Genomic DNA, 23,316 nt, shown 5'->3' on the forward strand with positions numbered 1-23,316 from the left:
GCATTGCCTCCAGACACTGGAGGTGTATGGGGAAGGCCTTTAACTTTGTCTGTGTACTATATGCCATTGTTATTTATTTATTTATTTATTTATTTAGTTTGAGCATTTATATCCCATCCTTCTCACCTCCGAAGAGAGACTCAGGGCAGCTTACAACAGGCAACCATTAGATGCTGAACAATACATTAAAATACAAAGTTACAATTAAAGCAGCAATTAAACCAATTATAAACATTCATTTTGTTCACTGTGTAAAAAGCATTGAATGTTTGCCTTATATCTGTATACTGTAATCCGCTCTGAGTCCGCTCTGAGCCAATCTGAATCCAACTCATAGTTTCAAAGATTTTTTTTTACTTTATTCCAGCCAGAATGTCTCCTCCTACTGCTTTTTAAAAAGGTTTTATAGGCTGCTAGTTAATGAGAACACCAACTAGTTTTATTATTTTCTTAAACAAACAAATCACTTGTTTAAAAAAGGAAGCAGAAGAAATAACACAAGAGTCAAACTGAGACTGTTGAACTTCTAAGATAAGTTTATGTTTGCCTGTTTATTATTAAATACAAACACCCAGAATTCCTACTATGCATGGCCAGTGCCCAGCAGGAGATTCTGGGTGGTATTGTCAAAAGTCACTTTTCAAAGCTCTGAATGGGAAGCTTCAATATGTCAATCCACTCCACTTATCCATTACCAGCTTAGGAGTAAAGAATGCACAACCCTTCAGATATTCTTGGACATCGGTTTACTTAGCCGCCATCCAGCACAACCAATGCTAAGGGCTCCAGAGACCTGAAATCTTAGAGGGCCATAAGTCACCTACCCCTGTTTTAGGGACCCAACCTCTAGATCAGAGCTTTCCAAACACTTAATATCAGTGACATGCTTTTTAAAAACATGTCCGTTTTACTAGCCAACTGGAGGCTAAATTAACCCCTTATAAGAGATACAACATATCTCATGAAAACCTTTCATTTATATTTTTCTAATACATGACTTGTAAGATCACATATATTTCCAATATTTTTGTCATTTCTCATCATGTTCATACAACACAACTGCACACTAATGTGCAGCAATGTTCTGCTCTACAGCGTTATATTTTTCCCATGTGCAACCAAACCTAGATTGTTTTGATTTGTAATGTGACCAATACTTTCACCAGAACTGCAGGCAGAGGTTTCACATAAAGCCTATACAAAATCAGCTTACAGCTTTAATAATATATGAAGAAATCTGCTGGATCAGGCCAAGGGTCTATCTAAACCCAGTATTCTTTTCACTTATTGACTGATGTCCACAAGAAGCTCCCAAGAATGGAGTATAATGGATGTGGGACCTTCCCAAAAGACTTCCTATTCACAAGGAAAATCAACCCTTCACGCTTGTGTGCTTCACTTTAGCATATTCAATTTTCCATAGACTGGATTAATACAGGCAGTCCACAAGTTATAAACAACATGATAGGTTCTGTAGGTTTGTTCATAGGTTGAATTTGTATGGAAGTCGGAACAGGTATATTTTTAAGTGTAACTCTCTCTCTCTCTCTCTCTCTCTCTCTCTGTCTGTCTGTGTGTGTAAAAGCTTTGGATAGCATAGTGAAGGGTTAACACCCCTGTGATGTTTGTATTGCTATCAGCGCCCCTGTTCAGAAGATTACAACTCACTTTCTGTCCCTGTGATCATTGGGTTTTGAAAAAGTTGGCTTGTTGTAGAAACATGGATTGGTGTTAACGCTTCGGTGGAGCATTCTCTCCTGACGTTTCACCTACATCTATGGCAGGGATCCTCAGAGGTTGTGAAGTTTGTTGGAAATTAAGCAAGTGAGATTTATCTATCTGTGGAATGTCCAGGGTGGGAGAAATATATAAACCCCACTTGCCTAGTTTCCAACAGAACCCACAACCTCTGAGGATGCCTTCCATAGACCTCACAACCTCTGGGGATGCCTGCGAAACATCAGAAGAGAATGCTTCTGGAACATGGCTATACAGCCCAGAAAACTCATAGCAACCCAGTGATTCTGGCCATGAAAGCCTTTGACAACACACTAAACAACATTGTTCCCTGGCAGGACTGTTTTGACCCCATCTTGTCTGATACCCATCATCTATATTCCAGGTACAGTCCCAGTTTTGCAGACAAAGCAATGCAACAGCATCAAAAATAGCAACAGGATAAATTATAAAGGAAGCAGCTGAAGCTTGAGAGGACCAACATAAACCTGAAGATAGAAATTTTCATTTACATTAGAATTTAGTTACATCTGCAGTTATAGGACACTTGAATGCAAAAATGCTGTTTTATTGATATTTATATTGATGCTTATATCTGTACTGACGCTGTTCTGTACACTACCTGAAATAGTGAAAATTTAACAAGCATCCAGGTGTCTCAAATAAGAAGTTTCCACCAGGTGGTGCTCCAGGGAAACCTGTTCCGACTTGTATCGCTAACTCTTTGAGCACAAGCGAGCTGGGCAACAAGGACTCTGATCAAAGGACAAATCATTAAACCGCCGTTTACAAACTTTACTTTTCTAGGCCAGTCTTGCTACAATCCTGCAACTGTCATGACCTTGGTGACGAAGGAACTCTGGCAGCTCCAGTCCAGATAAGTAGCATTTTTATGCTCTGGGGTACAACAAATAGTAATAATAATCAAAGCAAGCCTCTTGTAATAAAATATTTGAGTTGTTGTGAGTTTTCTGGCTGTATGGCCATTTCCTGAAGCATTCTCTCTTGACGTTTCACCTGCATCTATGGCAGGGCACCTCAGAGGTTGTGAGGTCTGTTGGAAAGTAGGTAAGTGGGGTTTATATATCTGTGGAATGTCCAGGGTGGGAGAAAGAACTCTTGTCTGTTTGCGCTCAGCAAATGTGAATGTTGCAATTGGCCACCTCGATTAACATTTAATGGCCTGGCAGTTTCAAGGTCTGGCTTCTTACTGCCTGGGGGAATCCTTTGTTGGGAGGTGATTGGCTGGTCCTGATTGGGATACCTCTGTTTTTTTAGTATTGTTCTTTATTTACTGTTATGATTTTTGAGGTTTTTTTAATACTGGTAGCCAGATTTTATTCACTGACATGGTTTTTCCTTTCTGTTGAAATTGTCCACATGCTCATGGATTTCAATGGCTTCTCTGTGCAGTCTGACATGGTGGTTGTTAGAGTGGTCCAGCACTTCTGTGTTCTCAAATAATATGCTGTGTCCAGGTTGGTTCATCGGGTGCTCTGCTATCTGGGGAATGTCCAGGGTGGGAAAAAGAACTCTTGTCTGCTTGAGGCAAGTGTGAATGTTGCAATTGACCACCTTGATTAGCACTGAATGGCCTTGCAGCTACAAAGCCTGGCTGCAAGGACATTCCACAGATATATAAATCCCATTTGCTTAGTTTCCAACAGACCTCACAACTTCTGAGAATGCCTTCCATAGATGTGGGTGAAATATCAGGAGAGAATGCTTCTGGAACATGGCCATACAGCCCGGAAAACTCACAGCAACCCTGTGATTCTAGCCATGAAAGCCTTCGTCAACACAATAAAATATTTGTTACTATAAATAGTATAAATAGCCCTCTGTTTTTATAATCCAAGTAATTTATATGAAAAAATACCATGTAGAGTGTTGCTAAAAACCTTGCCTGGAGTTTCATTTGCAAGACATAAAACAACTTAAGGTATATAATGCTATATCATGTAAATTTTCATCAAAACAGAAGTGTATATTAATTATATTTTACCCTTTATTTTTTGTGTTGTTCTTTCCGATATTATAGTCAGTCCTGAACGCTAGGCACAGGGCTGGGTTTTAAATAAATAAGGCCGCTTTGTGCGAAGTAAGTCCAGCTTTTATAGTTTCTTTTGACATCCGTTACCTTATAAATTCCATGCAAAGTAAACGCCTTTTGTTCCTGCTCAATACCAATGTCTCCAGCAAATGTTTACATATCCCTTTAAGACGCTTCCTCGACTGCACCACGCCCCAACAACTACATAAAAAACTCAGTTTGCAGTGAAAGCTAGTTGGGACACCTGTTCAATCATTTATGTACATTGCAGATCCTAAATGCATTGTAACCATGGTGTCTTATTTTAGAGGAGATTTAAAGAACACCCCCTCTAAGGTAAATACTGAAATTGTTTTGGAAATTCTGCTATAATTTTCTTGTGCCTTATTTTAATACAGTTCTTTTTACTAAATGCTTGGAGCCCCTTCCAATTATAAAATTCTATAATCCCCTCCCTCTCTTTTTTACACACACACACACACACTTACACATACACACACACAAATGAGGCCCAACAATGTAAAACAATATCGGCTGTCTTGAGATTTGTACCTACAGTATCTAAGGCAGCGTTTCTCTACCTGGGGATCGGGACCTCTGGGAGGATCTTGATGGGATTTCGGAGGGGTCGCCAAAGATCATCAGAAAACATATATTTCTGATGGTCTTAGGAACCCTTTTGGCAGAGAATCACAGAATCATAGAGTCGGAAGAGACCCTGAGGGCCATCCAGTCCAACCCCCTGCCAAGAAGCAGGAAAATCGCATTCAAAGCACCCCCGACAGATGGCCATCCAGCCTCTGTTTAAAAGCCTCCAAAGAAGACTGAAGATCTCTCTGCTTGTCCTCCTCTTCCTTTTTGGAAACAAACACAAATTCTCCCACCAAAAGCCTTCCTACACTGTGATTGGCCGGTCTCTCAGCCAAGGGTAGGGCTGTTTCTGAGACTTCAAGTGGGGAGGGGAGAGCAAGTATGCTGAATGCATGGCAGTGTGGTGTGCATATGCAGGTGAGGGACACTGTGCGAGGCTGGAAAGAGGCTCACACCACCGAGTCCCTTCAAGACATGAGGGTTCTGTGTGGGAACTTTGGCCCAATTCTATTGTTTGTGGGGTTCAGAATGCTCTTTGATTGTAGGTGAACTATAAATCCCAGAAACTACAATGCCTAAATGTCAAGGTCTATTTTCCCCAAACTCCACCAGTGCTCACATTTGGGCATATTGAGTATTCGTGCCAAGTTTGGTCCAGATCCATCATTGTTTGAGTCCACAGTGCGCTCTGGATGTAGGTGAACTACAACTCCAAAACTCAAGGTTAACGCCCACCAAACCCTTCCAGTATTTTCTCTTGGTCATGGGAGTTCTGTGTGCCAAGTTTGGTTCAATTCCAAATGCTGAATGCTGTTTGATTGCAGGTTAACTATAAATCCCAGCAACTACAACTCCCAAATGACAAATCCCAACCCCACCAGTATTCAAATTTGGGCATATCGGGTATATGTGCCAAATTTGGTCCGGTGAATGAAAATACATCCTGCATATCAGATATTTACATTACAATTCATAACAGTAGCAAGATTACAGTTATGAAGTAGCAATAAAAATAATTTTATGATTGGGGGGTCAGTATGACATGAGGAACTGTATTAAGGGGTCACAGCATTAAGAAGGTTGAGAACCACTGATGTCCTTGTAGATGCCATATGTTTTGACATCAATCTCACTAGTTGAAGGGAGAATCTTGTGTGGAGTTGCTGTAAACACATGAGTAAAGCATATAAAAATTCCAAGATGCATTAATAGATATGCACATAAGTACCACTCTGTTCTAACCAGACTTCACCGGATTTCATCTTGATTTCAGAAAAAGAGGTCTTTATATAAGCAAAATTCATTTTAATCTTAAAATTGTGAGAAAAGTCAGAAATGCTGTAAGAACAATGGAGTCGGTTTTAAAACTACTCTTAGAAGAGTCTGTAATTAGAGCTCTCTGTAGTGAAATGTTTGCCAAGGGAAAGGCAACCTTCACTGGCTATAAATGACTAGGTCAGTGGGAATGTATTCATGCCCAGAAATGAGATTTCTCTCCACGTGACCTTTCAAACATTATGCATCATTCGCATACGTCACAGCCTTGAAAAGTTACTTTTTGGAGTATAGTAGCCACGGTAATGGGAGAGTACAGAAGATGCAATCCCAAAAGGAAACATTTCAAGGTTTGGGCCTAAAGTTTAATCCTGATAGGAAATACCTCCATTAGAGCAATTAGATTTATCCTACATATAGGAACACCATTAAACAATTGATTGAATAGTTCTACTCTACTTGAGATCACATTATAGAGTGGAAGAAGATGCTCTGGCTTGTGCAAATCAAAGGAGATCTTTCTCCAACTTGTACTTGCGTTCTTTAAAAAATAAACACTTCAAGGTATGGCCCTAAAGTTTAATTCTGGTTGGAAATACCTCCATGTAAGTAATTATGCTTATTCTACATATAGGCACATCATTCAACAACTGATTGAATAGATCTACTCTAGTTGGGATCACATTATAGAGTGGAAGAAGATGGTCTGGCTCATGCAAATCAAAGGAGATATTTCTCCAACTGCTACTTGTGATCCCAAAAAGTAAACACTTCAGGGTATGGGCCTTGTTCTGTCATGCACTGGGCCTGTAAAGAATTTCCTTTAGGACAGGACGTGCAACCTTTGCCCAGCGGGAAGCCAGGAGACCCAAAGAGAAATTCTCGGAGGTTTTCCACCATAAATAGTCGTTAGATGGCTTGTGAGGTATAACAAAGTCTTTTATTAATGAACAATCAAAGAGAAACTTCTCTTGTCTTCAGAAAGTTAAACAAATGAATCCAGGCTTTTATGCAACTGGTAGCTTCCTAAACTTGACCACGAAGGACAAGCAACTGTCTTCAATAACTTCGTCTTTACTTTAAAGGAAAATCCCCTTTTTAACTTCTCCCAGGCTGACTGTAATCTAACCCTTACTGATGTGGGCTCCGCTACCGGGTCAAACAGCTTCTCGAACGCTGAGTGGACCTACCAGTAAAGGCTTAGATGTTCTCCAGCTGGAGTTCTTTGGTCTTTAGGGCTGTTTCCCTGGAAAGTCTTTGGAGACTCTTAAAACTGTTCTCCCCCGGAATTCTTAGGGGTTGAAGCTTTTGTACAGGGGAAGTTTACACACGTCCTGTACATTGGTTTTCCTTGCTGAGACTAACTAAAAAATGGCTCCCTTCCCTTCCCAATTGCCCTGAGCAAGGGGCGGGACCAAAACTTAACGATGATGGACAGGTGACTTGCCCTATCACTGCAACCAAAGGAAGCCACCTATCTGCAGAATCCCAGGAACCTTGGACTGCAAGCAAACACTCAATACAAAGCAAATAAATTTGGAGCTCCTGGTACAGCTGTACCAGAACAGGCCTAAAGTTCAATCCTGGTTGGAAATACTTCCATGAAAGTAATTAGGCTTATCCTACATATAGGCACAGCATTCAACAATTGTTTGAATAGATCTCCTCTAGTTGGGATGACATTATAGAACAGGAGATGATGCTCTGGCTTGTGCAAATCAAAGGAGATCTTTCTCCAACTTCTGCTTGCAATGCCAAAAAGTAAACACTTCAAGATATGGGCCTAAAGTTTAATTCTGATAGGAAATACCTCTATGGAAGTAATTAGATTTACCCTACATATAGGCACATCATTCAACAATTGATTGTAGTTGGGATCACATTATAGAGCAGAAGAAGTTGCTCTGGTTCGTGAAAATCAAAGAAGATCTTTCTCCAGCTTCTACTTGCAATCCCAAAACTATTCGTATAAAGATTATGGTTCTTACAAGTAGCTAGTTTAATAGTGCACACCATACCTGGGGGAGAGGACCTGGATGGCGTGATATATTGAACACCCATGGTCATACATTTTAATAATAGAATATAGATTATGCCCTATTCTTCACTATCTCTTAAAAACACACTATGAGGAAAATGTATCTGGGTGCCTGAAAAGAAAGGCTGATCACAAAATAACTGTAGCAATTTAAATTATCAAGAACTGGGGATGATGGAGGTTGCGCCTCAACACATCGAGAGGTGACAGGTCAGAGCTTGCTGTCCGACAACAGCAATAGGAACACTGTCCACTGCACAAATTATCCTAGACTAATAATTCCCAATCACTGGTCCTCCTGGTGTTTTTGACTTACAACTCCACAAAATCCCAGCTGGCTTACCACTTGTTAGGAATTGTGGGAGCAAAAGTCCAAAACACCAGGAGGACCGATGGTTGAGAACCACTGTCCTAGACAATACCATGTGATTATAGTGGGCTCTTGGGGTCCATAGGAATTTGGTTTCCCAAATTCCAAACTGTGGGTGTTAAGGTCCCCTGATATACAATGGCATTGTAAAATAGTGTCCATTATATAAAATGACAAACAACCCAAATGAGTGCTTAAGTTAGACGGAGGATCTATGAAATGGCAAGAGGCTACAACAAGGCATGACTACACATTAGTGTAGTACTCGGTACGTTGCAAAATCAAGTACTGCTTTTTAGAATTTGATTTTCAATTTTCATGGGAGTTCTGTGTGCCAAGCTTGGTTGGATTCCATTGCTGGTGGAGTTCAGAATGCTCTTTGATTGTAGGTGAACTATAAATCCCAGCAACTACAACTCTCAAATGAAAAAATCAATCCCCCCAACCTCACCAGTATTCAGTTTTGGGTGTATTGAGTATTTATGTCAAATTTGGTCCAGTGAATGAAAATACATCTTGTATATCAAATATTTACTTTATGATTCATAACAGTAACAAATTACAGTTATGAAGTAGCAACAAAAATAGTTTTATGGTTGGGGGGTCACCACAACATGAGGAACTGAAATAAAGGGTTGTGGCATTAGGAAGGTTAAGAACCACTGGGTTAGAGTGACTAACTGGATCCTTCAAAGGCAATCATCATCATCATCCTGTGTACAAATATGACAGAGTCCAAACGTCAGAGTAAGGAAGTGATGGAGTTAAATGCATTTTCATTCCACCCTCCATTAGACTGAACTTTCATCCATCAAAAGGCCATAATAGCCAACTCGGAAAGAAGCCTGTGTTCAATTTTGTGAGTTACTGGGATCTGGATCCCTAGTGGGTTTCTGCTTTACTCCATGGTAACATGGGTCATCCTGACCTGGACTGCAAACTTAATACAGCTCATTGAAATAAAAGGATTAGTCCCTATGAGGGCTATTTTAAAAGTGGCTGCTGCCAATCTAACAAAGGAACCACACAAAGAGAAGAACACTGTTTTTCTTTTTTTTAAAAACTGCAGCCACCTCCCTCCATCTCCTCCCTTAAGTCTTCTATGTACCTAAAGTAATACTCAAAGTCCTCTGACACCATAAACCTCAGCAGTTTGTTATAGAACAAATTTTGGGGAACTTTGCCTGTTTCATCATATCCATGAAATGCCTTTCAGTTATGTTTATGCAGTATTCATGATTGGTAACAGAACCATAAGTAGTGAGGTCACAGGCAAATTAAATACAAAAGTCCTGACAATTACAACATAAATATCATTCATTCACAAAATTTGTTGTCAAAGGATTTCCTGGCTGGAATCATTAGGTTGCTGTGACTTTACCAGGTTGTATGGCCATGTTCCAGAAGCATTCTCTTCTGACGTTTCACCCACATCTATGGCAGGCATCCTCAGAAGTTGTGAGGTCTGTTGGAAACTAGGCAAGTAAGATTTATATATCTGTGGAATGTCCAGGATAGGAGAAAGAACTCTTGACTGCTTGAGGCAAGTGTGAATGTTGCAATTAGCCATTTTGATTAGCGTTTAATGGCCTCTGAGGATGCCTGCCATAGATGTGGGCAAAACGTCAGGAGAGAATGCTTCTGGAACATGGCCATACAGTCCGGAAAACTCACAGCAACCCGTTCACAAATTTGTTGCTTATAACACCTCATCTTGACACTAGTGAGCTGATAAACTGTGATCCAGATTCAATCATTTGGAACTTCCTAAAGAACTGTAATTCATTCAGCAGTAACGGAGCTCCATGCAGTCATGCTGGCCACGACCTTGGAGGTGTCTACAGACAACGCCGGCTCTTCGGCTTAGAAATGGAGATGAGCACTACACTTCAGAGTTGGACATGACTGGACTTAATATCAGGGGGAAGCCTTTACCTAAAGAACTATAATTCATTCAGCAGGCTCTTTTACTTTCGCCCTCTGAAGTTCCTTTGCTTCCTAATTGCTACTTTAAGATCAGAGACAAAGTATCCTAGGAGTATTCTTCCCCTAGGTTTTGAATACTGTACTGTTTAATGCCAAATTATTATTGTTTTGTATATACATAGACATTAGAAGGAACTCTGGTTTACATGATAGTGGAATTTAGGGTTTATGTTTAAATTCATTCTTTCAGAACAGGCAAATACTGGGGAATTATGTTACACCCATATTTCCTAATGAGAATACAGGGCATAATACCTGCAGGAAGAGGAATCTTAATTGTACAACCTCTTTCAGAAACATCTGACCAATCCCTTTGAGTATGAATAAGCACAGAAAAATGCATTAAGAGAATATTAAAAACCAAATATTTCAAGATTATTAATGAAAGGTGGATTTTGATCTTCTAGTTACTCATTATTGGGAGGAAATTATAAGGAGCATTTTTTTCTTTTAATTATATGCAAGTAGATGTACATAACCTATATTTAATTTTTAAGTATGTAAAAACATACCCCAGAGCCCCTTCTGGGCAGGAGTAATATTTCTGCAAGTCCCCAGTTTTGTTCCATTACAAATCAATTTTATTTTGGAGATTCATGTCCCTTACTTTCATTCTAGTTTATTTCCTGGGTATACATGGTATTATCAAGGATTTTTCTTTCTTATTTCTCAGGTCAGTTTAAACTAATCCAGTACTTTCCAAAACTAAATATATCTTTACTGACAGTCTGTTTCTATTATTTTGGAACTAGTGAAAATGGTAATCACCTGTAAACACAGTTATTGTTTCCAGGACACAGAAAACCAAGTGAGAGAAAGAGGAACGTTAGCAATGAAACACAATGGTTATCGTAATTAGCTAGTTTAATATTAATAAAGAACGTCAGCATGTTGCCTGTAACTCCTCCATAATTGTAAAGAAGGCTCTGTGGAAATTTTGAAAAATCAATTCTGTATGAGTTTAGATGTGGCATGTGATCAATAGGAGGAGGAACATAAATACAAACAGAGAGGAAAAGAAAACTGAATATTTCAAGAAACGGTTTGGATGCAAACCTGAAGATATGCAGGTGAAATCAACACAAAAAGAACTGGAAAATCTCAACACTCCCAGGGACTTTCTACCTTTTTAAAAGAAATGGAAATTTTTTTGAACTGTGTTCATTGCAGAAAAGACACACCAAACATACATTTCCTTGCAGAAAGAAAAATAATTCTTACCACCTGATAGGGAACGTGTAAGGGGCTGTAAGAATGACAGTGAAGAAATGTAACAGAAGAGAATTTCACATTCCTAATTATGAACACAGGATGGTTGTTAAAACTAGTATTCTTTTAATGACCTAAGAATAATAAATTCTTAAATGGTGCTGTGGTGGTGCAGCGGGTTAAACTGCTGAGCTGCTGAACTCGCTGATTGGAAGGTTGGTGGTTTGAATCTGCGAGGTGGGGTGAGCTTCCATTGTTAGCCCCAACTTCTACTAACCTAGCACTTTGAAAACATATACGTGTGAGTAGATCAATAGGTACTGCCTCGGTAGGAAGGTAATGGCACTCCATGCAGTCATGCTGGCCACATGACCTAAGAGGCGTCTACGGACAACACCAGCTCTTCAGCTTAGAAATGGAGATGAGCACCCACCCACCCACCCCGCCCGAGTTTGACATAACTGGACTTAATGTCAAGGAGAAACCTTTACCTTTACTTAAGAATAATTTAAAAATCCTTAAGGAAGTTGGACCATCTGATCCATTCTTCCTCAATTTTGTCTCCACCACCATTCTTCTGTCACATCTCTATTCTTTCTCTGTTTTCAGTTCTATAACATTTTTGCCCAAATGTTTTTAATTATTTTAAATGAAATCAGAACAACTGGAGCCTACAATAAAATATTCAGGAATGCTCTGTCCTCATTGGATTATTTTGGGGAACTCCCTGTTTGGGGAAGGGAGGATTTCTGGAAATCATGGATTCATTCTTAGTCTGCTGAGACAACTCTCATGGATGAATGTAACTGTACATAGATGTATGCTAAGTTTTGTGCTTTCCTTTAATAGTGATAAATGTCACTTTCTGGGGAAATGTGTATACAACCCTGATTTAAAAATATCCCCCCAATTGAAAAGTATTAACATTTTTTAAATGTAACCCGAGACTGTTATTACTCACTGAACAAAGGAAGGTTTGTATAGCAATAGGATATGTTCCTTCATCACCAAATATCAGCGGCTCATATGATTGGGGCAAACTGATTAAAGCCTATCTGATTTTTTTTGCGATGGCTGGACTTCTTACTTGGAGTTCTTTTGATCCTGACACCACAATGGACCATCTTAAACCCTGAAACCAAAGAAAGGGACTGACTTGCCATATCATATTTATCTTCCCTGAGACAAGTAACTCGTTTTTCCTGTTGTTGTTTCTTCTCAACCTGAAAGTGACTGTTTGCCACTTGCAGATTTAGCAAAAGTGACTTCCTACCCCAGCCTGAAAGTCTCAAGAGAGCTGTAAACCTGGGCAAATTACCTCTGCTGTAAAGCCCTACAGTATGCAGAGCTAGGGCCATATAGGGCTAGTGCCACAAACAGTTCCGGCCCAGTTTACCTATCCAAAAGTATCTCCCTATGTGAACCATCAAGAACCTTAAGATCGTCTGGGTAGGCCCTGCTCTCGGTCCCATCACCATCGCAGTCGCGTTTGGTGGGGACAAGAGACAGGGCCTTCTCCGTGGTGGCCCCTCAGCTGTGGAACTCCCTCCTTAATAAGATCAGATCCACCCCCTCACTCCTGACCTTCCAGAAGAAACTCAAATTCTGGATGAGGGATCAGCTGTTTGCAGAATAGACTGACTTGCTGGGAAAGACAACACTTTTAATAGACAACAATGGATTGAGGATGATGATTTAAACCGGCAAATTGTTTTTCATGTATATTTATTATTGTTTTACTTGTGTTATTTTATGCTGTGTTTTATTCTGTGTTGGCACTGAATAGTGCCGGTTGTTAGCCGTCCTGAGTCCCTCCACAGAGGTTGAGAAGGGATACAAATGCCTCAAATAAATAAATAAATAAATAAATTTCAGTTAAAAATAAATGCCTTGGCAGGTTGAGGAGACTGCCCGTCCCACCCAGAGTTTACATGAACCAAGTAGAATGGTACAGTACCATTTCATTTTTCCTTCAAGCTATGGACATTCACTGTATCCTTACAATTTGTAGTAACAGTTATAAGGAACACTGTAAGATTCCTGTATGAAAGGAGCCAAAGCAGTACAAACAACATGACAAACCTCAAACAAAAGATTCACACAGCTGTGTGCAAGGAATCTGTTTTGCTCTGTACAGGAAGTAATGCAAACCACAACTTCAGATTTTCTTGTTTTTCTCCCTCCTTGGGACTGGGAGAAAAATAACTATCTGATCACAATCGGAAACTAAGATAACAACAGAAGGAGAAAATGGCGAGGGCCTTTAGAACCAGAGCTTTGGGCTACAACTCCTACAACCCTCCAGCCACCACTAGATGGAACTTTGCTGTTACTAAAGGACCTTATCAGACAGGGCTTGGGAAGTGTCCTAGGATGATTCTCCACCAGTCCAGCCACAGATGGGCAAGCTGCCCATCCCATGACATTGCTTGACTTTCAGTGGAAGTCCCACCCACAACTCGAGTGGAAGTGTAATATGGCACGTCCCTCCCAACATGGAAGCCTGCTCGTGTTATACTGGCCCCATTGGAGCCAGCATGGATCCTCACCACACGGTCAACACTTTCCATGTGTGATGGAGGAAGTGTCACCGTGAGTGAGCGACACATGGGGCAACCGATTCAGTCTTTTTGTTTCTTAAGCAAAGCAGGATGCTTGGGTTGGCTCATGTGATAACGCTGTCACTGTTGAAGAGCTAGCCATCTTCTTAGTGGAAGGGAACTCAAGGGTGATCTTTCAATAACACAATTTCAAAATAGCTGCAAGTTCACAATATACTTCAAAATCAGTGATACTAGAACGCAAATGATTCTCAACTTTAATCAACACAGATATAAAAGAAAGATGGGCAGAAAGTGCATGAAGATCTACCAGTAGATTTCTGATCATATGCAGAGGATTGTGAGAGATTTCTGACTTCTAATGGTTCATCAGGAGCCCCCAGAGATGCAGTGGGTTAAACCCTTGTGCCGGGAGGACTGAAGACCACCAAGTCACAGGTTCCAATTTGGGGAGAGCGTGGATGAGCTTCCTCTGTCAGCTCTAGTTCCCTATACAGGAACATGAGGGAAGCCTCCTACAAGGATGGTAAAACATCAAACATCCGGACGTCCCCTGAGCAACATCCTTACAGACAGCCAATTCTCTCACACCAGAAGTGACTTGCAGTTTCTCAAGTCACTCCTGACATGGAAAAAAAAGTAGTAACAACAAAATAACTAACAGCCCCATTCCTCCACCCTTTCCTCAAATTATAGCATATGGCTGCAATGAAAAAGAATGAGAATTGATCTTGTCTACTCTAGATGTAAGCATCAAATGTTTTGCTTGGCAGTGGGATACATATATATCGAACAGCTATTCAAAGCCCAATTTGCAATAATGTTTTTATCAATGCAGTGTGAATATGTTGATATAAATCTTCTGCAGGATGTTGTCCTACCTTTGCTTCTTCATTGACATCCCAAGTAAAGGAAACAGCATTATAGGCGATTTCTTCAATATTCCCAATGGTATGGAAGCTCTCTTTGTAATCAGCTGTAATAAATGGAATAATGCTTTTGTAAAACATGTTTTCTTTTAAGGCACAGGCAATTTTTTTCAACCCATGTTTCTAGGGTTGAAGCAAACTTTGGCCCTCCATGAAGCTTTGGCCCTGGCATGAAGCAGGTGTGAGGAAACTTCGGCCCTCCAGGTGTTTTGGACTTCAACTCCCACAATTCCTAACAGCCTCAGGCCCTTTCCTTTTCCCTCTCAGCCGCTAGCTAGGAAAGGGCCTGAGGCTGTTAGGAATTGTGGGAGTTGAAGTCCAAAACACTTGGAGGGCCAAAGTTTGCCCATGCCTGGGTTGAAGTGTTGTGGATTTTATATGATTTGCTCAGCCATAGACTTTGTCAGCTCAACTAGAACAAGCTTCCTGCTCATTTAACCACAACACAACCAGATTTTAAGTACCTTCTGCCAACTCTTTGTTGGAGTTTTATGTTATAGAAAGAAACATGTGCCCCTAATCTCTGCGAATGTGGGCTGGTTGTGCTATTATAATGAAAAATCATTAAATTAAAAATATAGTGTAAAAGCATTTAAAATATAACATGAAGATAATAGAAATTGTTCCACAATCTGTCTTTTTTAAAAGTCTACATAATATGCTCTTTTATCTTGTAGATAACAGCACAGGAAGCTTGCAGGCCTGATGGAAGATGCCAGAGGGACAGAACATCTGAAACACTGGCCTTGTGGACTCTTCCTTTTCATCCTCCTATAAAAGTCAAGTCTCGCTTTCAAAAGTTCCAGGGAACTCTCCGCCCTGAAGTGCTTTAGACATTCCAAGCACGTCGTTTCACTTGTCCAGGCAGCATCCCAGCCAACAGTACAGACAAGCTGGCAAATATTTTCCACTGAAATCTGAGTGATTTCTGTCACGTAAATAATGGTTACAGATTTGTTTCCTGACTACAGGTCACTTTTTCATTTTTAAAAGAAAAGCAAAGAAATGGGCTTTTCCATGAGCCAGTGAAGACATTTCTGTTTATGTTGACTGTGAGATCAACATGTGTTAATCGTGGATTTATTTTAAATAGGAATGTTTAAATTGCTTGGGTTTTGAAAAGTCCACAAAAATTCTGGAAATATCTGAATTCTGTGGAAACCCAGTGTAGTGAATAAAGGTAAAGGTTTTCTCCAGACATTAAGACCAGTCGTGTCCAACTCTGGGGGGTGGTACTCATTTCCATTTCTAAATCAGAGAGCCGGCATTGTCCATAGACACCTCCTAGGTCAGTGGTTCTCAACCTGGGGTCCCCAGATGTTTTTGGCCTACAACACCCAGAAGTTTACCAGCTGTTAGGATTTCTGGGTGTTGAAGGCCAAAAACATCTGGGGACCCCAGGTTGAGAATCACTGTCCTAGGTCATCTGGCCAGCATGACTGCATGGAGAGTCATTACCTTCCTGCCGGAGCAGTACCTATTGATCTACTCACATTTGCATGTTTTCGAACTTCTAGATTGGCAGAAGCTGGGGCTAACAGCGGGAGCTCACCCCACTCCCCAGATTTGAACCACCGACCTTTTGGTCAGCAAGTTCAGTAGCTCAGTGGTTTAACCCACTGTGTCACCAGGGGCTCCATTTCTCATTATACTTAATTTATATTGGAATCATTCATTGAAGCTTAATGATGGGAAATTTAAGAAACATACAAATACTTTTTCAAAGAGTATATATATGAACATGGATTAGGCCAGCCATGGGCAAACTTCGCCCCTCCAGGTGTTTTGGACTTCAGTTCCCACAGTTCTTAACAGCCTACTGGCTGTTAGAAATTGTGAGAGTTGAAGTCCAAAACACCTGGAGGGGCGAAGTTTGCCCATGCCTGGATTAGACAAATTCATGAAGGATGGAACTATCAGTGGTTAGTATATGTTTTCCAGGCTCAGAGACCATATACCTCCTTATAATAATTCTGGAGAAAACAACCAGATGGCAGATTTTGGGTTTATATCATGGTTGACGTTTTGCCTGCTGACGTTTCGCCTGCATCTATGACAAGCATCCTCAGAGGTAGTGAGGATGCTTGCCATAGATGCAGGCGAAACGTCAGGAGAGAATGCCTCTAGAACATGACCATATAGCCCGAAAAAACCTACAACAACCCAGTGATTCCGGCCATGAAAGCCTTCGACAATACATTCAATGCCACATCATAGACATAACAATAAAAAAATACCATATCAAATTATAAAACAGTTAAAACATATAAACAGTTAAAACATAAATACAATAAAACAGATTAAAACATACATAGTGCTGAGACTTGGTTTTTCCTACTTATTGATTTTTCCCATAGTCATTTTTCAAATTGCTAGATTGAGGTCGACTTCCATATTACCCTACTCCCCCAACGCCTATGTACAAAGACAGGTCTTTAACTTTTTCCTGAAGACCAGGAGGGATGGGGCCAATCTGATGTCCTTGGGAAGGACGTTCCACAGCCAAAGGACCACCACTGAGAAGGCCCTGTCTCTCATCCCCACCAGTTGCACTTGTGAAGGGGGTGGGACCGAGAGCATGGCCTCCCCAGCAAATCTTCAAGCTCTAGTTGGCTCATAAACGGAGATGCATTCGGACAGGTAAGTTGGACTAGAACCATAGTTTGCCTATTGCCCCTGAGAAAGATCATTGAAATATATATAGAGAGAAAAATATGCTGGGCTTTTTCTAAAAAGAAAAAAAGAAAAATTAAGACTGAGCTCTTGGAGAAATATTTTCCCCCTTTTTTCTTGTGGCCTCCCAACTGTATGATTCCTTTTTTTCTATGTAAAAACTACAAGTTAAATCCAAACTGCAGTAGAATCAATAAAATCAACGAGATCTACATAAGTGGTGACTAATTCATTCCAATGGGGTATTCTCTATTTGGAAGTAATGCTAGATTCAGCCCCATGGCTACCTAAGGTTTCCAGAAGCAGAAATTGAGATGAGACCAAAAACTGAAAATAAATACTCCAAAAGAAGTAGCCAATTGTGCCCAATTTGTATAGCCGGAGGGCAAAGGGAAGGCAGAGTATGACAGTATCCTTCAAGTATGTAACTTAATGTGATGAATAGTAGGAAGAACCATGAAGACTAAGAAAGCAGAACCACCACGCCTTTGGCACTTAAGACACAACAAGTGTGCAAATTCTGACAAGCATGTCAAACTAGAAAAGAAGGAATCGTGTACAAAGAAGAGAGAAAAGGTTTAAGCAACAAGGGAGGCAGAAGTGCCTCCAACTCTGAAGCCTATTTCTGTGAAGAACACTGGCCATTTCCCCAAAGGAACAATACATTAAAGGAGTAGGAGGAAATGCATGATGTGGGAGGAGGCAATACTACAAAAAACTTAAAGCTACAAACCTACTTTTTGAAAAAGCTTTGTTTAATCTTTCAAAAATTCTTTATAGTATGAGCTCCTTAAGTTTTATTTCCCTTTCTCAAAGCATTCTTCATTGCACTCTCTTTTTACAAACATACTCAACCAGTTGTACATTGAACATTAAGGAAGGCTGAGCGAAGGAAGATAGATGTTTTTGAACTGTGGTGTTGGAGGAAAATTCTGAGACTGCCTTGGACCACGAGAAGATCCAACTGTCCATACTCCAGGAGGGAAGGATATTGGACGCAAAGATGAAGCACTTTGGCCACATAATGAGAAGACAGGAAAGCTTGGAGAAGATAATGATGCTGGGGAACATAGAAGGAAAAAGGAAGAGGGGCCAACCAAGGGCAAGATGGATGGATGGGATCCTTGAAGTTAATGGCTTGACTCTGAAGGAGCTGTGGGTGGTGATGGCTGACAGGGAGCTCTGGGGTGGACTGGTCCATGAGGTCACAAAGAGTCAGAAGCGACTGAACGAATAAACAACAAAAGAAATCTGAACTTATGAGCCTCCACTGGCAAATCAGGGCCATTGGACTCATACTGCCACTACTGTGGCTTACATTGGAATCATACTGTTAATACTATTGTAATTATCATTCGATTTGTTTAAACAATATATTTACCAAGTGATGGAGAAAGATAATAGAGAGAAAAATGACTGATAGGGAAAGGCAGCGTTAAATGAGCCTGTAGAAAGGATGAACATCAGGTTAAACAGTTACAAATAGGTCCACATGAGATACCCTCCAAGTGTCCCAATTTGGCAGCAATAATCCCCTGTCAGCCAACTTTTGTGTCTGCTTTTTAAATGATCTAGTTCCTTTCTCCTCCTTCCCCCACTGTCCCCCAATATCCTTGGCTTACTTCTATGATAGCAAACCGAGTTCAAAGTGCACAGGTATCCTGCTTTCCCGAAAATAAGAATATTAATTTTTGCTCCCAAAGATGTGCTAGGTCTTATTTTCAGGGGATGTCTTATTTTTCCATGAAGAAGAATTCACATTTACTGTACAGTAGTTGTCAGTATGTAATAAATGTACTGGCTCTCACACACAGGGCCACACAAATTAAGGGCTGTAAAGTTTTTGGCTCCCACACACTCTCTGAAGACTGTAACAATTTCTCACAGGAGTTCCTGGACCACTCGTACAGCAGGGACCGTATTGCATCTTCTGGCCACAATTGGGAGCATGCTTCCAAACAAAAACTTTGCTAGGTCTTACTTTTGGGGAAGGCTTTATATTTAGCAATTCAGCAAAACCTCTACTAGGTTTTATTTTCAGGGGATGTCTTATTTTTGGGGAAACAGGGTAATTAGCACAATTGGAAAAGGGTGGAAGACCAGGAATACTGAGCCCTTCCCAGCAGGATCAGACAAAAGCAAACTGCTTGTATGTTCCTCCTCATTGACCTTTGGCATCTTGACCACATCCTCACGTTGCTTGGTTACCTGCTTCCGAGTTTTCATCTGTGAAATGTTGGAAGATATAGAAAGTGTTGACAACTGTCCTACTAGAGCATACTGATGCATACAGTGACACAGCTGAGTTGCTACAGGGTCACCTGGTTACCCCCAAATGAAATGTTTCTAAAAGTGCTCATTCTTGTTTCTTATATAACAAAAGGTACTGCTGAAGACAGATGTTCCCACGAGTATTGTCTCACTCACCGATGTCAAGGACCCTCTGTTTGGCTGTGTGTTGCCGGGAATGCCAGTACTTCCAGTGCTTCAGCTGTTCGTCCCGATTTTTATCTTCACTGAACACAACCATAATCACACTCTGGAAAGGCCATGGAAATATTATCAAATGATGGACAAAAGCAAAAATGCTTAAACAAAACATTCTTAAGCATTTTGAATTCTACTCAATCACATACTAAATGCATTTTGTTATTATTTTTCTGAGGAAAGGATAAACTAGTAAGACCCCACCCCATAGCCCAAGACATAAGTAAGGGGAGAACTGTTAAGTTTAGACCACACAGAGTGCAAGCATTGCCCCAGCTTGGAAAAAAGTGAGATCTAAATTAATTGGTTGTTATTTTGACAACCTGGGTGCCAGACAAACTGCCTTTTAAGTGATTGTGACTTCTGTTGTTCAAAAATAACCAGTTGTTTTAATTCTGGTGCCTCAACGTGGAACATGCCTCTAGGAGGTGCTTTCGGGACACCAAATGTTCAAAAACATAATAAAAAGTTTGTTTCTACTAAAAATTGTCAGTAGTATGTGGGTCTTTTACATGCTCTTATCTTAATTGCTTTTTGTAGATTTTTCTTTTTTTATATAACACTGCATTTCCTCATATTTGTTTCACTGTTTATAAGTTTTTCTGGGAGAGCTTTTCATATGAAGGATGACATGTAAATATTGCAAATACTTCCAATATTTCAAAAGCATATTGAAATAAATATTTCAAATAAATATTTGAAAGATACAGTTAGCAGTCTATAACATTTTTCTACAGGATGTTTTTGCAATAAAACCTGCTTTTACTACATGCCTCGTAACTATTTTGGACAGAAATGAGTTTCTATTAAAAAGGCTGCTCTCATGTAAACTAGATTCAGAAAGGCAGCGTGAAAGGAAATGGATAAACAAACAGTGCAATAAGGCAATAATAGGAAATCCACTCTGCTGACCGGAGCTAGCATGGTGTTTTGAGATGGTTTTAAACAACTGATTTTAAAGTAGATGTAACAGATTTTAGTGTTTGTGTATATTTATAGTTATTTTATGTTCCGGCATAGAATGCGTACAGTATATATGTTGTGCTTCGCCTTGAGTCCCCTTCGGTGTGAGAATGGCGGAATATAAATGTTTCAAATAAATAAATAAATCAACACATGGACTTCTGCAATTATATTCTTGAGGTCATAAAAGATCAGCCATACCCTGACTTTGCTGATGGGATGTCTGAAACATTTGTTGTCCCCCGTCTCGGTCAAGGTTATGGCATAAAACTGTCCTTTGTTCAAGTAGGTCATTGGGCCTTCTCCTTGCTTTTGACGTAGCGATTTGGTGGCTTCTAAAGTATACCGAAATGTGCTGCTGTATAAAGAGAAGAAGACCAAAATATTCAAATACATGTTTTTTTTCCCCAAAATAAAAGTAACAAAAGCACAATGCACTTACAGCCAGATGTCAGAATCGCTTAATAATCCCTACCTGCACCGCTAGAAGCATAGCCATATGAATGGCCATAGGCAACACCAAACCAAATGCAATGGCTACTGTATTGTGCTGGAGCAGGATAATCCAAATGAAATGTGTTGTAAACCAAGTGTAGCTCCACTGTTTGACAGAGAAGGCACTTTTCTGTATCCCACTCATGATGGAAACTCATTTCTCCTCAGTCCTCTAACTGTTATCATAGAATCATAGAATCAAAGAGTTGGAAGAGACCTCATGGGTCATCCAGTCCAACCCCCTGCCAAGAAGCAGGAATATTGCATTCAAATCACCCCTGACAAATGGCCATCCAGCCTCTGTTTAAAAGCTTCCAAAGAAGGAGCCTCCACCATGCTCCGGGGCAGAGAGTTCCACTGCTGAACGGCTCTCATAGTCAGGAAGTTCTTCCTCATGTTGAGATGGAATCTCCTCTCTTGTAGTTTGAAACCATTGTCCGCGTCCTAGTCTCTAGGGAATCTTGCTCCCTCCTCCCTGTGGCTTCCTCTCACATATTTATACATGGCTATCATATCTCCTCTCAGCCTTCTCTTCTTCAGGCTAAACATGCCCAGCTCCTTAAGCCGCTCCTCATAGGGCTTGTTCTCCAGACCCTTGATCATTTTAGTCGCTCTCCTCTGGACACATTCCAGCTTGTCAATATCTCTCTTGAATTGTAGTGCCCAGAATTTATTCACAAACTTTTATTTAAAATTTTGCATGAAATTACCTTCAGGCTACATGTATAAGGTTTATGTGAAACATAATTAATTTTTGAATTGAGACTCGAGTTTATCTCTAGATAGCTCATAATGTAAGTATATTCAAATTCAGGTATTCCAAAACCCATAAAAATACAAATTACAAAACATTATGGCCCCAAGCATTTTGAATAAGGGATTCTCAAACTGTACTTTGCCACTTTTAAAATATTCTCCTTATAGCTGGAGGCAATGCAGATAATGCCTTTGTAATTCAATCTGTGGAGTGACTAGATGATAAGGCTCATTTTGCCCCCTGTGTATCAGCAGTTTGAATCTGGGGAGAGCGGGTTGAGCTCCCTCTGTCAGCTGTAGCTTCTTTGCGGGGACATGAGAGAAGACTCCCACAACAATGGTAAAACATCAAACATCTGGGCATCTCCTGGGCAATTCTCTCACACCAGAAGCAACTTGCAGTTTCTTGAAGTGGAGTTCTTAAATGTGCGTATCGAGTTTTTTTAAAGGCCTAAAGTCAAAAGTAAGTGGTGAAGTGATCACAACATGGTTTATTCAAAGTAGTATCAACAAAAAAGAGAATGCAAAGAGCTTCGAATGTATCTCTCCAAATGGGCAAACAACTAATAAAATGGCAAATGGGTTTCAAAGTAAAAAAAACTGTAAAAGGATACATACTATGCAAACATGTATACACTGATGGTATCTGAGCAGTCAATGACTGCCAAGGAAAGGGATCCTAGGCTTGTAGCAAATAGGACAACTACAAAATCCAAGCAGTTGTCTATGAAAAAGGCAAAATTTATGTTAGGAATAATTAGGGTAGGGACTGAAAATTGCCTGTGGTGTAATAAAGTTGTACAAATCTATAGTGCAGCCATATCTGAACCTTTGTTTAAAGTTTTGACCACTGTATCTCAAAAAGAGAATGATGTGGAGCTGAAAAAATACAGAGGCATTCAAAAATTACATTTAGAAAATAGATGTTGCTTTTAAACAAAAATCATACATGATGTGCTAAATGTGCATACAGAGAAGTTGTCCCCCTCACTGAACATCATAACCCAAACCTGACAAACAATGCTAAATGAGGATAGATAGGTGTATATATTTCTTCATGTATCTGCATAGTCAAATTATTAAATTCACTGCCATGTGATGTAGAGCAGGCTGGCAAACTGGACAATCTCATGGAAGGAAATGCTGTATGCTAAGAAGGCCTGTGGTTTTAGTCCTGGGTTATGACTTTGGAA

The 23,316-nt window shown here is 40.2% G+C and overlaps 1 protein-coding gene across 1 annotated transcript in view; it reads right to left on the reverse strand.

The window, feature by feature from the left end:
• GRHL2 (grainyhead like transcription factor 2) overlaps positions 1-23,316 on the reverse strand; it is a 95,433-nt gene that overhangs the window by 45,069 nt on the left and 27,048 nt on the right. The window contains exons 6-8 of the mRNA XM_060775681.2: positions 21,074-21,230; positions 19,850-19,961; positions 14,702-14,796 (exon numbers count right to left, since the gene is read on the reverse strand). Of these exons, the coding sequence (XP_060631664.1) occupies positions 14,702-14,796; positions 19,850-19,961; positions 21,074-21,230 (364 nt within the window). The remainder of the gene's footprint in view (positions 1-14,701; positions 14,797-19,849; positions 19,962-21,073; positions 21,231-23,316) is intronic.

Source organism: Anolis sagrei, chromosome 4 (assembly GCF_037176765.1).
Source record: "Anolis sagrei isolate rAnoSag1 chromosome 4, rAnoSag1.mat, whole genome shotgun sequence".
In the NCBI taxonomy this organism is placed as follows: Eukaryota; Metazoa; Chordata; class Lepidosauria; order Squamata; family Dactyloidae; genus Anolis; species Anolis sagrei.